This window comes from Lethenteron reissneri, chromosome 52 (assembly GCF_015708825.2).
Source record: "Lethenteron reissneri isolate LAM-NWPU_2019-01 chromosome 52, ASM1570882v1, whole genome shotgun sequence".
Lineage (NCBI taxonomy): Eukaryota > Metazoa > Chordata > Hyperoartia > Petromyzontiformes > Petromyzontidae > Lethenteron > Lethenteron reissneri.
In genome coordinates, this window is record NC_083830.1 from 10,643,468 (window position 1) to 10,656,421 (window position 12,954).

General features: G+C 52.8%; 1 protein-coding gene across 2 annotated transcripts; it reads right to left on the minus strand.

Moving 5' to 3' along the window:
* Positions 1-46: 46 nt before the first annotated feature.
* LSM14A (LSM14A mRNA processing body assembly factor) lies at positions 47-12,667 on the minus strand. 2 transcript variants are annotated; one of them, XM_061573451.1, is made up of 10 exons: positions 12,460-12,667; positions 7,228-7,391; positions 6,976-7,105; positions 6,613-6,741; positions 5,662-5,868; positions 5,324-5,551; positions 4,711-4,878; positions 3,582-3,720; positions 3,112-3,370; positions 47-2,368 (listed from the first exon to the last, which is right to left on the minus strand). In XM_061573451.1, exons 1-10 carry the CDS (start codon positions 12,578-12,580, stop codon positions 2,345-2,347), a joined length of 1,569 nt encoding a protein of 522 aa, XP_061429435.1. In that variant the 5' UTR covers positions 12,581-12,667; the 3' UTR covers positions 47-2,344. The 2 variants fall into 2 exon arrangements, with proteins under 2 accessions (XP_061429435.1, XP_061429434.1); XM_061573450.1 differs by having other exon boundaries at positions 4,711-4,898; positions 5,323-5,551.
* Positions 12,668-12,954: the final 287 nt, after the last annotated feature.

Below are 12,954 nucleotides of genomic sequence, written 5' to 3' on the forward strand. Positions count from 1 at the left end.
ACCACTGTCGGAAGCTGTCGATCGCCACGAGAAGAGAGTCACGGGGTAGAAGCCGACAGTCCTCGTCTTTATTCACATTTAGTCCACAAGTGAACACTGCCCGTCGTGTACAGTGCAAGCCCAATTTAACACTCGTTTTCCCCGCGACGCCACGACTGCACGCACGCATCTTCAGGTTCCATTATTTTATTATTTAAAAAAAAAAGACAGTTCTAGACCGTCGCCGCCCGGCTAAAACACTGTGGACGGTCGCGGCGACGTCGGTTACTGCTGACGAGTGAGGATTTGCAAGTTTATTTTGCTGCTCGACGGCGACTTGGATTGATCGTGAGGGCCAGAAAGACAAGCGAGGAAGCACACGACTTTTATTTATACAAGTTGATTGTGTTTATTAAAACAGCGCTCGCACTAATGCTCTTAACGGGAGGGGGGGCTGGGTTTGGGCTTCTTGTGCACTCATTAGTGCCAGAATCTCCACCGTGAAGCGGTGATTTGCATTAAAGACTGTTTGTTACCCACGGGGTGTGTTAACCACACTAAAGCAGCAACTCAAGAGAGGGACGATGGTTTTTGGTTGCGTCATGGCTACCGCCGGCAGAGCACCAGGTGCTTCTGCTGCCCCGCAGAATGTGGTGGTGGCTGTTTGACTTAAAAAAAAAACAGGGTCACGACATCAACGTTCATTACTGGTGACGTTCTGTGGTGCACTCGTATCGATTTCAGTGTTTGGGAAATGAAAGGTCCTGAATGCTACACGACTATAATCTCGCTTCATGAAATTGTCACTTTGCATTAAGTGAATTTACGAGGCCCCCCCATTTTCTGTCTACGTCTGTGCGGTTTGGGTGACAAATCCAGATGAGACAAAACGACTTTAGTGATTATGCTCGACAGCCTGAAAGTGGCCCAGGCAGTGCATTAACTGAAAGGGGGGTGGGGCTCCCCTGTTGACCAGAAGACCCCAGGGTTGTGGCCATTTCTCCGTGTCGCATGCGACGACACTCGTGAAATCCCTCGCCCAGAGGCTCGCTACATATGGCGATTTCCCAACGGCGAAACATTCCATCGCTTCAGGTTCCCCCTCGCCCAGATCCTACCAGAGCCCCGGGGGAGGGCAGAACTGCGAGTTCCCCTTGAGGTGACGGTGCATCGCGGCAGCAGGCCATGCGGTGCCTGACAAGTGGCTTCACGCAACTACATTCTGTGACCCCTGATTACAAAGCACTACGATCGTGCGTTGGCTTAACCCTCGCACAGCTGTTTTTCAACTTTATGCCACCCCCTGCAAGCCAGCCCCTTTTTCTGCTTGGTAAACTGGGGTCCGTTTGAGTTTCGGTAAAATTGCTTAATGTGCGACGTTAAATCTTTTGGAGATGGACATTTCAGCAGACAGTGTGTGTCCCGCAAACAAAATCCACATTTGCTCACGTGAAATATCAGGACAGTCCTGCGAATCTACGGCACCAGTTGTGAAAGGGTTCATAATTGAGGTTTAATTACAGAAACTCACATCATACCCAGTCGGTCCTGTCAAGGTCTCACAGTCACATCTGTAGTCTTTGGGCTTGCTGTCGATTTGAACCCATATTCATTCTCGTGTGAACTCCGTGGTCATATTTAGCACTCCCATATAGACGGCCATTAGGTTGCCCAATACAATTCAGAGAAAAAGGTAATTCGGTGAATTTGGATTGAACAGCTTGTTAAGTGTATTTTATTAACACGGGGACGACGGGTCCTGCCGATTTGTTACTGGATCCCGACTCAAGAGACCCCACCGCTTGGACCCTCCAGCTGCCCACCCACGCGTGCCCTGCACCGGCGTTATTCACCACGCCGACGAGTTTAACGTGTTTTAGATTCTCTTCACTCCACTTGAGGATGAAGACCAGAGTGTTTGGCCGCACGACTGTTGTGCTTCTGCCTCCCCCAACTCTTCATAGCCTGAACGATGGTGTCGTCTATTCTACTCGGCCAGCTCAATAATTTAACGATGGATTCTGGGTGTCTGGCAAATAGAAACGTTAAAAACAGTCATCTCGTCAGTCATACAATCTCCGTGTAGCTCTTCAGCAACTGATGCTCGTAAATATTTTAATTTGATCGCGATAAAGCATTCCATTCAAAATATTTATTCACTTTTTTAGTTTTTTAAAAAGGACATTTAAAAATACAGTATCCGACACACGTGACCCCCACCTCCTGCGTCTGGCACAGCGATGGCGAGTCCGTTCGCCTGTCCGTCCGATGTAACGCTCTACCCCTGCAGTGCTTCACACCCGACTCCCTCCCCACCACCACCACCCCCCTTGGTGCCATCCTGAAGTCGACGTTTCCTCCTCTTCTAAGACGTCACTTTGTTATCCCTCTGTAAGAACAGACGCCACAGCGGACACGCCGGTTACCGTTGTACTTCAGCCGTCGCAAAACATCAAGCAGTTCGTCATGACCGGCGTTCATTTACTCAGCACATGAGTCTGGAATATTAGTCAAGACTTTGTGATTATCATTTACTTATTAAGATCGAAATTGGTCACTAAATGAACACTGTCTGGTGTTGATTTGGCCAGCATTTTTTATTTTAGTCTGACAACTTGCGGAATGTATTTATTTGTTAAAATAAAACTACTTTTAAATATCACAGTTGCTAAGCACAGACCAAAAAATGCCAAGTGGCCAGCAACAAACAGCACAATTAAAATGGCAACAGATGAAGAGGTTAATGTTTCTTGAAATGAGAATGGTTACACGAACATGGGAAAAGAGACGATGGGGAAAGGGTTTCGGAGTAAAGCCGTGCGAATGACGAAGCAGAAAGAGAAGTGTAGTGGCCTGCAACGTGGTGAACACTGGATGACATTTGCAGTTTGGTAGATCTCGCACCCAACTTGGGAGGAAAAATCGGAATGTCACAGGAACAGTAACCATGGTAGTAGCGACAGATGAGGCTTAACCGCTGGGTGACTGGAGTGAATTGATGAGTGCTGGATTCTCACAGAATTCACACTGCACACTGTAGTTGGCATCTACTGGTCGAATTAAATCTGCACGTAAAAATTCCACGGGTTGTTATGGACGAGGCTAGCTCGGGAGCGTGACGCTTCGGCTCACCTTCTGATCAATCTCGGACCACAGCCGCCCTCCTCCGCGGCCTCCTCGGTACCCGAACTCCCGCACCACGCCTCCCCGGGGGTTCCCAGTCGCCCCTCGGAAGGACCCCCGCGCGCCGCGGTAGTAACCGCCACCGTAGCCGAAGCCTCCGCGGTGGAAACCGCGCCCGCGGTAGTAGCCGCCCCGACCCCGGCTGCAGGAGACCCCGAACGTCTCGACGTTCATGCGCCGCTCGTCCGCCCACGTCGAGCGCCGCTCCCTGGGTGGTCGGCGCCAGACAGGTGCGGTTAAACGTGAGGCGTCGGATAGCGCACCAGGCAACGCGGTGAGGTGCGGACAGAACAGCACCGCAAACGTGATACCACACGGAGCTACACACCGATCGGGGCACACCGACGCTACGCGGCAGCACCACGCGGGAGCCGTCATCACTGAAGCGGTGGTACGGGTTGGATGGGGGGGGGCCTCACCTTGGGTCGCTCTCGCGTGAGATGTTGTCGAAGAACGACTTGGTCTTGTCGTAGTAGGCGCTGTCGTCCTCGTGCGACTGCGTCTCTGCGCCGCCCTCCTTGTCCTCGCCGTTCACCACCTTCTCCCCCCCGCGGTCGTCTACGCAGAAACCGCGCAGCGTCAACTGGTTAAACATTCGCCTGCCCTCAACGTTACTTTGTACATACATCGATCAGTACATTTTCAGAATCTGAATCAGAATTTTTATTTATCCTAGAGAAATCCTATGAACTATGACACTCTTTTTCACATGTCCAGTAGGGGGTGGGTCAGAAAGTTACAAGAAACAGTACAAAACACGATAGGAGTGCAGAGTATAGGAAAGGTAAGCAAATCACTACAAAAATTCAATATAGTACTGTACATCAATTCCCAAATTTTGGCAAGGCAGCGAAACAGCAGGAAGAACAGTCCCAGACCACACACCAAGACAACAAAGTCCCTTAATACAATTTCACACTCAAATTTAACAATAACTACTTGGGTAAGGATGAAAGTTACAAATTACATTTGCAAATTCAGTTGTATCCAGCACAAATCTTCTGCTTCAGGATATTCTCTTTCAAGAATATTCACGATGTTAAGAGAAGAAAACAAGGTTTTTCTAAAACGTTTTAATTTTACAGTTAACTAATTTGTGGATGGTTTGGACTTTTACAAATCTTTAGCAGGCCACACGCGAACACACGCCTTCAGGTTGTACCTACATGCTTGAGTACATTCAAATGAGAAGACAGTCTTGCCAGATTGAAAATATTCCTCTCCAGCACCAAAATAATGCATCGAGTAATGGATAAATATCACTTGCCGTTTCAAAGCGGTAGGGTTCATGTGATTACAGGCTGTATGAAATTAAGTCTTGGTCCACATGAAATCACGACTTGGGGTTGTATGAAATATAAGTCGTGTGCCGTGTGAACCGATAAAGTCAGTTGTATACAGTACCTTTCAAATCGGTAATCTCAAAGGGCTGTACATCAAAGGTAAAACAACTAAATAACAGGCCATACGAAGGAGTTGCTTGCTTCTGGCCGGAGAGTCTTAGGCTCACCAGCCCTACTGCAGATGGTGCTGTGACACGGCCCCTACCTTTGAGCTTGAGCTTGTCCTGGAACTCCTTCTCTAGCTCCTCCTTGTTGAACTGTGCGTTGGCGCTCTCAAAGTCGAAGTCCCCTTCAAACTTCATCGGCTGCTCCTTGCGGCCACCCCCAATGCGGCCGCGGCCTCGGAAACCATCCCGGCCGCGCCGGGGGGGCCCTGCACGACCCGGATAACCGCCAAAATACACAAAACACACAACGGCTCGGAGTGCGTACTACTCTGCCCAGGCTGCTGTAGGTGCAGTCTGGAAAAGGGGAGAGGTGGTCGGGGTAGGGGGTGGTGGTGATGCTAGGGGAGGGGCTGTCGGGGGAGTGGTGGCTGGTCACTTGCAAGGTTACACGGGCGCAATCAAATCACTACAACATGACCACATTGTCAGGTATGCGTCCAATCTCACTGGATCTTGGAAGCAAATAAGCCTCGTAAATACTTGGGTGGTTGCCCATCAGAGCTTGCCAGGTGCTCTCCTCTACGGCCCCTATAGTCCAAAACGCTCTTCCCGTAGTGGTCCGTGCTATCGACCCCCTATTTCAATCTTGTTCAGACCTTTTCTTTTTCTTGAGTCATCGCATGGAAACAAATTCAGCAGAGCGGAGCTCACCTCCGCCACCTCTGCCACCTTCGCCACCTCTACCGCCGCCGCCGCCACCGCCGACACCGCCAACACCGCCAACACCGCCGACACCGCCGACACCGCCGACACCGCCGACACCGCCGACACCGCCAATTGGTGATGTAGGGCCCACTGGTGGCCGGTAACCACCACCTCGCCTCCGGAATGTCTGGCCCCGGTCATCCGTCCGCTCTGGCTTGTGCCCATCCATGTGCCCTGCGTGGCAATGAACACACAGATGCCGTCAGCTCTGAGGGAACAGCTTCCTGCATCCGCCGAACTTCTCAAAAACTGGTGGCGGCAGCAACGGCATGGGCCACACGTACTGTCGACGGGTCCTGGCACTCCGCCGCCCTTCCTGGCATCATTAGCGGTGCCGGGCCTATGCGCAGGTGGCACGCCGGGAGCCTTGGCTTGTTGGCTCGGTCGCCGGTCGCCCACGGCGGTAGAAGTCAGCGGTTTCTCGCTCGCCGCGCGCTCCGGCGTAGGCTTGCCACCGAGGCCTCCAGGGGGCGACACCGCTCGCGGGACGTCTGCGAGGCCAAACGACACGAGTCATCATCCTGTGAGCCACTTACCTGCGCTTCTATTTACTTACTTAGGGATTTCATCCAGCACAGGATTATAAACGAGTTGGATCTGGCTTGGGGAAGATTGCTGCATAATTCAGCAAGAGTCCTTCTGAACTCCAGAATTGATTGTGAAGGTGTCAAACAGGCTACCTTCGCCTAATGGATATAATGACCTGAGAGACATAAAAAAAAATATTAGCCTGCATGTTTAAGTGAACTCGAAATGGCAGCTGGGCAATATTGCAGCGGCCGTATAGACGGTCGCTCAGTCATGTTATGAAGCAATGCGTTTGGACTCATTTTGGAAGCGACGGCGATGAGTTTTGGCTCGAAAGCAGGGAGGTTGGTGTTTGGGTGACCGCAACACAGGCAGCAGCAGCAGGACGTACGCAGTTGTGCACGACCTTCACCCAGGAGTGCAGCACAGTTTCCTGCAATTTATCGCTTCTATTTATCACCATGCGCTTGAGTGCGTCAAGTTCATTTGTTATTGAATTTCCGAAAGGGCTCGGTGCATTACGGTGCTTCCAAAGTCAATGAGCGCTCTCTTGTGAAAGCCACTAATTGACCGCGATGTCCTGCACAGGAACGTCCGTGTCAGGCTAGTGGGGCGGTGGTAGAGGCGGGTGGTGGGGGAACCCGGGTAGGGCAAAATGCGAGTCGGGGGGGCTGAGGGGGTAAATGTGGCGGTAGCAGTGGGCTTACCCTGCGAGGGCAAGAGGCTCGTCGGGGACAGGAAGTCTGGCGTGAAGCTCGTCTCCCCGAAGGCCCCGCCTCGCGGTGGCTGCATCCCCGACAGAGTCGAGTTTTGCGCGAGGGGAGAGAGACCGCTTCCTGCAGGCCCAGCCGAACACACACACACACAGGTGCACACACACACACACACACAGGTGCACACGGCAGGCGCGCACACACAAAATAATTGGTTCCTTGAAGCTATTTGCAACCATAGTGATAATTTCATCAAATCTCTCGTGGGTCAAATCTGCAAGTGCCTATTAAGCGTATTACATTTACACATTCACGCATGCCGTGCCGCCACCAAAACGACTTGCAGCTGATATTTACCCAAGCCGAGCGAGCCGTAGGGGGGGCCCATGAAGGATCCGGGCCCCAGCTGGCCGTATGGGGCCATGCCGCTAAAAGGCCCATAGGAGCTGGACGACTGGAACCTTGGGGCGACCGAGCCTAGGGAAGACTGCGAGTGACAACGAAGCGACGGAGAGTTACAGATCGTTTGACAACGAACGGTGACACGATCACAGATCGGCCGTCAGCGACCGGTGTTGGACTGGCGTGGGTGAATCTCCCCTGTCCCACCTGCACGATGGCGGGGTCCTGGGGCAGCGTGCGCTGGGGCTTGGGCGGCTCGCGCACCGTGATGTCCTTGATGTCGCTGCCGCGGAACACGATGTACTCAAAGATCTCATCGCGGGGCGCGACTGGGCGCTCCGTGGGCCGGTCCTCCGTGCCAAACGAGCGGACTGCGTGTGCGCCGCACAGAACACACAGCACCCAATAGTTCAGTCACCTGACATCAGCCATATCTGTTCATACTAAGAGGTTTTTGGGTTAGATCGCATAAGTATAAATGTGTTGTAAACCTCCACCTTTTTAACAGATGTCCAGTAGGGCCGGGTCAGAAGTTTACAACAAACAATACAAAACACTGATAGTAGTGCAAAGTATAGAAAAGGTAAGCAAATAACTAAAAATTTAACTTTTAAAACAAACTATGTTTTATTTTAGCAGGTAAAGCCGACAGAGCTCTTAGTTATTTTTCAGAAGCGACCTGGCAACTTCAGAAGCGACCTTGTCACAAGACTAAAATGTATTCCGTGTCCAGATTTAAAACTTCAACCAATCCTAAGGTGTTTTGGTATGCAGTGTACGAGGCACTAAGAACCCAACTGCTCCCATAAGGGGACTTCAATAAAAAAAACCTCAAGCTACCTCAACCAAGTTTTTTTTATGAAGGCAGGAGCCCCTTAAGCTGCACACTGTATTGATTCTGCACATCTGCATTAATTGTTATGCAGGTATGATGAGGCTATCATGACCTTCATTTATCCAGGAAAGCCTCACACCGTCTCAAGTTTCAGGAAGGTCCTGCTATAATGGGATGCTTGGCCAATTCCTGTTTTAGTGAGTTATGTCGAAACACCATCATGGTGGTGAAGGTATAAAACATGTCCGCACAGACGGATTAGAACACATGGAACCGTAATGTATTTTAATACATTTAACATCCCCATCTATGATCAACCCATTGCTGGATTGACCATCTTGGTGGCAGTTGTCCATCTTTAGGTGCCACTCCCTTGTGAGTTTCGACCTCTGGCCATCATCCATTCTAGACATGTCCTGCCCAAGTCCACTTGGTTTTAACAATGTGGTGTTTCTAAATTGCGTTCTCAAATCAATGTTCCTCTCTGTCAGTGTAATCCAAGCATGCATCTTCTCAGCTTTAATATGCACCGTTAATTGTACTGCAGTGATTTGCACGTTGACCTACGAAGACAGTGGCGACGTGAGTTTGATTCCCGACCGCGGATAACATCAGTGTCGAGTTACTTTTTTTTTACTTTACCAGGTGAGGCCCACTGAGCAATGTATCTTTTTCAGAAGAGACCTGGCCACAAATGATAGCTCAACGAAGTGGCTTATCACGTGGAAATGTATTAGCAGCCAAATACTCTAAAACACAAGTTTCTAAATGTGGTGGGAAAAATCTGAGAATCCGGAGAAAAATCCAAGTGACCACGGGGGGAGAGAGAGAGACATGCAAACTCCAAATATACAGGCATCAGGGTCGGGCTAGAACCCACGACCTCCTGTATACCAGGCGAGGTAGTCAACATCTCCTAGTCACCATGGTGCCCCTATATGAGCTGGTCCTGCCCCAACCCTGCGTTGATCATCGAAGTCAAACAAACCCCACGACCAACGCAGCACGTGCAGGATTTCATAGAGTAGTGGATTAACAAAAGGGCTGGATATTGCACCGAGTACAGACCACGCGAGATTGTATGAAACCGCCGAGCAATGGTGGCTCGGTGAAGATAAAGATCAACAGGGTTACTGCACAAAGTCAACACGCGGTTATCCCAGCGAGCCCGTGATGGACAATCCACATTGTTATTACAGTGGCGAGTTTATCCACGGAACGGCGAGGGACTGCACAGTCGTAGCCCGTGAGGTGAGCTTTGAAAATTTGAATTAGGAACCGGGGAAAAAAAAGACTAAGTTCACGGTGGAGGTCTGGTGAGTGGATCAGGGGAGGATCTGGTGAATAGCTCAGGTGTAGGTCAGACCACTCGGTCAGGGGGAGGCGGAGTCACTGGGGCATGGGGTGGGGAGGCCGCGCCCTTAAGAATTTCGGTGCAGGGGTCGCGAAATTAAAAGAATCGCGATCTTTATTTAGACTGGAGGAATGCGTGGAGCTCTGGAAGCTATTTTTCACGGACGTCCAAAGACAGCCTCGACGTCAAAACAAGAGAGCGCCGTTGACGGCTCCACAGTGCGGAATTGACATGAACATCCCAATGTAGGACCACAGAACTTGGGCAAGTGCTCGTGACGGTCGGTCCTGGCTGTTTTCCCGCTTCGTCTGGTGCCCCCCCACCGTATCATTCTCTCCGTGAGTGAACAAAATCTGCGCGCGTGGGACATGCGAGCTGTATCACTGTGTTAGTACAACTACGGAGCGAAGAGTCACGGCCCGTCACTATCACTGTCGCCACTGCACGGAACCCACCACCGTCACCACCATCATTATCCCCACCAACCACCACCATCATTATCCCCACCAACCACCATAATCATTATCACCACCACCAACCACCATCATTATTTTCATCACCACCATCATCATCACCACCACCACCACCAAACACCACCATCATCATCACCAAAATCATCACCACCAACCACCATCACCACCAACGACCATCATCATCTCTATCACCACCATCATCACCAACCACCATCATCATCTCCATCACCAACCACTTCAACTTCGCTTTACCTGCCAGGATGCGTTGGCGAAGCGCGCACCACCCAACACACACACACCACCCAACACACAAACACACACACCACCCAACACACAACAACAACAACCGCCATTCGCCACTAAGTGGCGGTGACGTCACCACGACGCTTGTGCCAGGCCAAGTGCACCTTGAGGCCACGTGAAGTGTCGAACGCCCGCTGGCAGGAGGTCACGGGGCAGACCCAGCAGGTGCCACGGGTCGACTGACCGAGATGACCGAGATGACTGGCTGATGCACCACCTTTGCCCCCTACTGTACCAACTTGCTGTGCTTTAGCCACCCGGCGCTCCGCTCGTTGTAGTGAGCGTCGCTCCTCCGGCCTCCGTTGTTGTTGTAGGGCGACTGCCTCCAACTGCTCAGTAGCGTCCTTCACGAGCCTCCTCCACTGAGGCCGATCTTGACACCGCTGGTACCAGTCATCGGCAAGTCCACTCAGCTCCACGTCCTCCTGTACCACATCACTCCATCTCTTCTCTAGCCCGTGCCGCGCCCGTTTAGCCCCCTCGATCTGGCCGAACAAAAGCTGTTTAGGCATGCGGTGGCTGGGCATGCGGGCTACATGACCCAGCCAACGCAGCCTTGCCTGCCGGAGGAGCTCACCGATGGGACTTTGCTCAGATCTTTCAAGGATTTGTGAGCTCCTCACACAATCCAGCCTGGTTAAACCCAGGATGGATCGTAGGCAGGCCAGCCTAAATGTTTCCAACTGGCGAAGATGCTCCATTAGGGGGGTCCACGTTTCGCAAGCGTATAGAAGGGAGGGAATGACCGTGGCCGAGAAGACCTGAAGCTTCGTGCGGAGCGACAGACCAGGTAGCTTCCACACAGCGTTACGCAACCGATGAAAAGATATTGCCGCTCGACTGATTCGGAGTGAGACCTCTGCTGTTAAACTGGAGCCGGTCATAAGCACACTGCCCAGGTATGGGAAATTCTCCACTCTCTCCACAACTTCCCCATCACCGATTGGGAGTTGTGGGGGTGGAGTGTCCGATGGTACAAAATACCCAGGCAGGTGCTTAGTTTTGGTGGGGCTGATGGTAAGGCCCCATCTCTTAGTTGCACGCTCCAGTCTCAGCAGCAGCATCTCCAACTCCTCTTCTGAATGAGCAGCTATTACCAAATCATCGGCATACATAACGTGGTTGACCAATAGGGAGCCATCCCTTGATCGCACCAGGGCGTCGATCAGCCTCCCATTATATCTGTACCAAATGGAAATTCCCCCGGTACAGCTATTGAAGGCTTCACGAACTACGCAGTCGAAATAGATGTTAAATAATGTGGGAGCCAGAGGACATCCCTGTCGCACCCCAAGGTGTACAGGGAAAGGCTCCGACTCCCGGCCACGTAGTTTTACCCGGGCCCGCTCACCATCATGAAGGTCCTTAATGATCGTGAGCAGAGGGTCAGGGACTCCGAAAGCACGAAGAACAACCCAGAGCCCAGGCCAAACACACACCACCCAACACACACCACCCAACACACACTACACCACCTAACACACCCAACACACACCACCCAACACACACACACCACCCAACACACACACACCACCCGACACACACCACCCGACACACACCACCTGACACACACCACCCAACACACACCACCCGACACACGCACCACCCAACACGCCACTGACTGCCCCGTTCCCGTCTCTCTCGACACGAGCCGGACCGAGACGAACACGCGGGGCGACAGCGACGCGCGGAGCCAGCGGACAGCCCTCGCGCTGCACACCACTGACTGCCGCAGCAGCAGCAGTAGCCGTGACGTCACCCTCCGCGGGGCCCCCCACACCGCGGCCCCCCCCACGCCACGGCCGGGACTTCAACTCCGTGAGGGGGGAGGCGCGAGGCGACGACCCCCACCCCCCTACGCCGTGGAAGGGTGAAGACAGCAGCAGCAGCAGGAGGAGGACGGAGCGACGGGCAAGATCACAAGAGAGGTGGCGATGAATAGACCCCCCCACTCCACTCCCGGGGGGGTGGTGGGGGGGTAGTGGTGGATGGTGGTGGGGGGGTAGTGGTGGATGGTGGTGGGGGGGTAGTGGTGGATGGTGGTGGGGGGGTGGTGGGGGGTTTGTGGTGGATGGTGGTGGGGGGTAGTGGTGGTGGGGGGTAGTGGTGGTGGGGGGTAGTGGTGGATGGTGGTTGGGGGTAGTGGTGGGATAGTGGTGGATGGTGGTGGGGGGGTGGTGGGGGGGTAGTGGTGGATTGGGGGGGGGGGGTGGATGGTGGGGGGGGGTGGATGGTGGTGGGGGGTAGTAGTGGTGGTGGGGGGCTAGTGGTGGATGGTGGTGGGGGGATGGTGGTGGTGGGGGATGGTGGTGGTGGGGGGGGGGGTGGTGGTGGGGGGGGGTGGTGGTGGGGTGGTAGTGGTGGTGGGGGGGGTAGTGGTGGTGGGGGGGTAGTGGTGGTGGGGGGGTAGTGGTGGTGGGGGGTGGGGTTTGCTCGGCCTCTCGACCCCGAGCAGACCGCGGCCGCCGTTGCACCTTTGGCGAGCGCGACGGTGGAGTTCTCGGTGTCGATGGTGTAGAGGATGCCCTCGTAGCGTATCTCCGCCTTGGAGATGAGGCTGATCTTGCTGCCGATGTACGGCGTCTCTCCGCTCATGGCGCCGCCGCCGCCGCGGGAGCCCCGCGGCGTCCGTGGAGAGCGGAAAACAAAAATCTCCCCCCACTAAAAAATGGCCGCGGAGAGGGCCGCGCGGTGCATTGTGGGGGCGCGGCGCGGGGTGGGGCGGGGGGCAGCGCTGTCCGCGGGTCTGAGTGGCGTTTTCGTGACGTTGCAATTTAAACTTTTATTGTTATTTCGATTTAAAGCTTTCGTGACTGCAGGGATTCATCTTCTTGGTTCTTTCGGTGAAATCACGTAGAAGGGAAATAATAAAATAATAATAATAAAACATAATAAAATACAAATTCTCACAGTGAAAATTGTATTCTATTATGTTATATTTTTATGCTTTAAAATATTATTAAAAAATA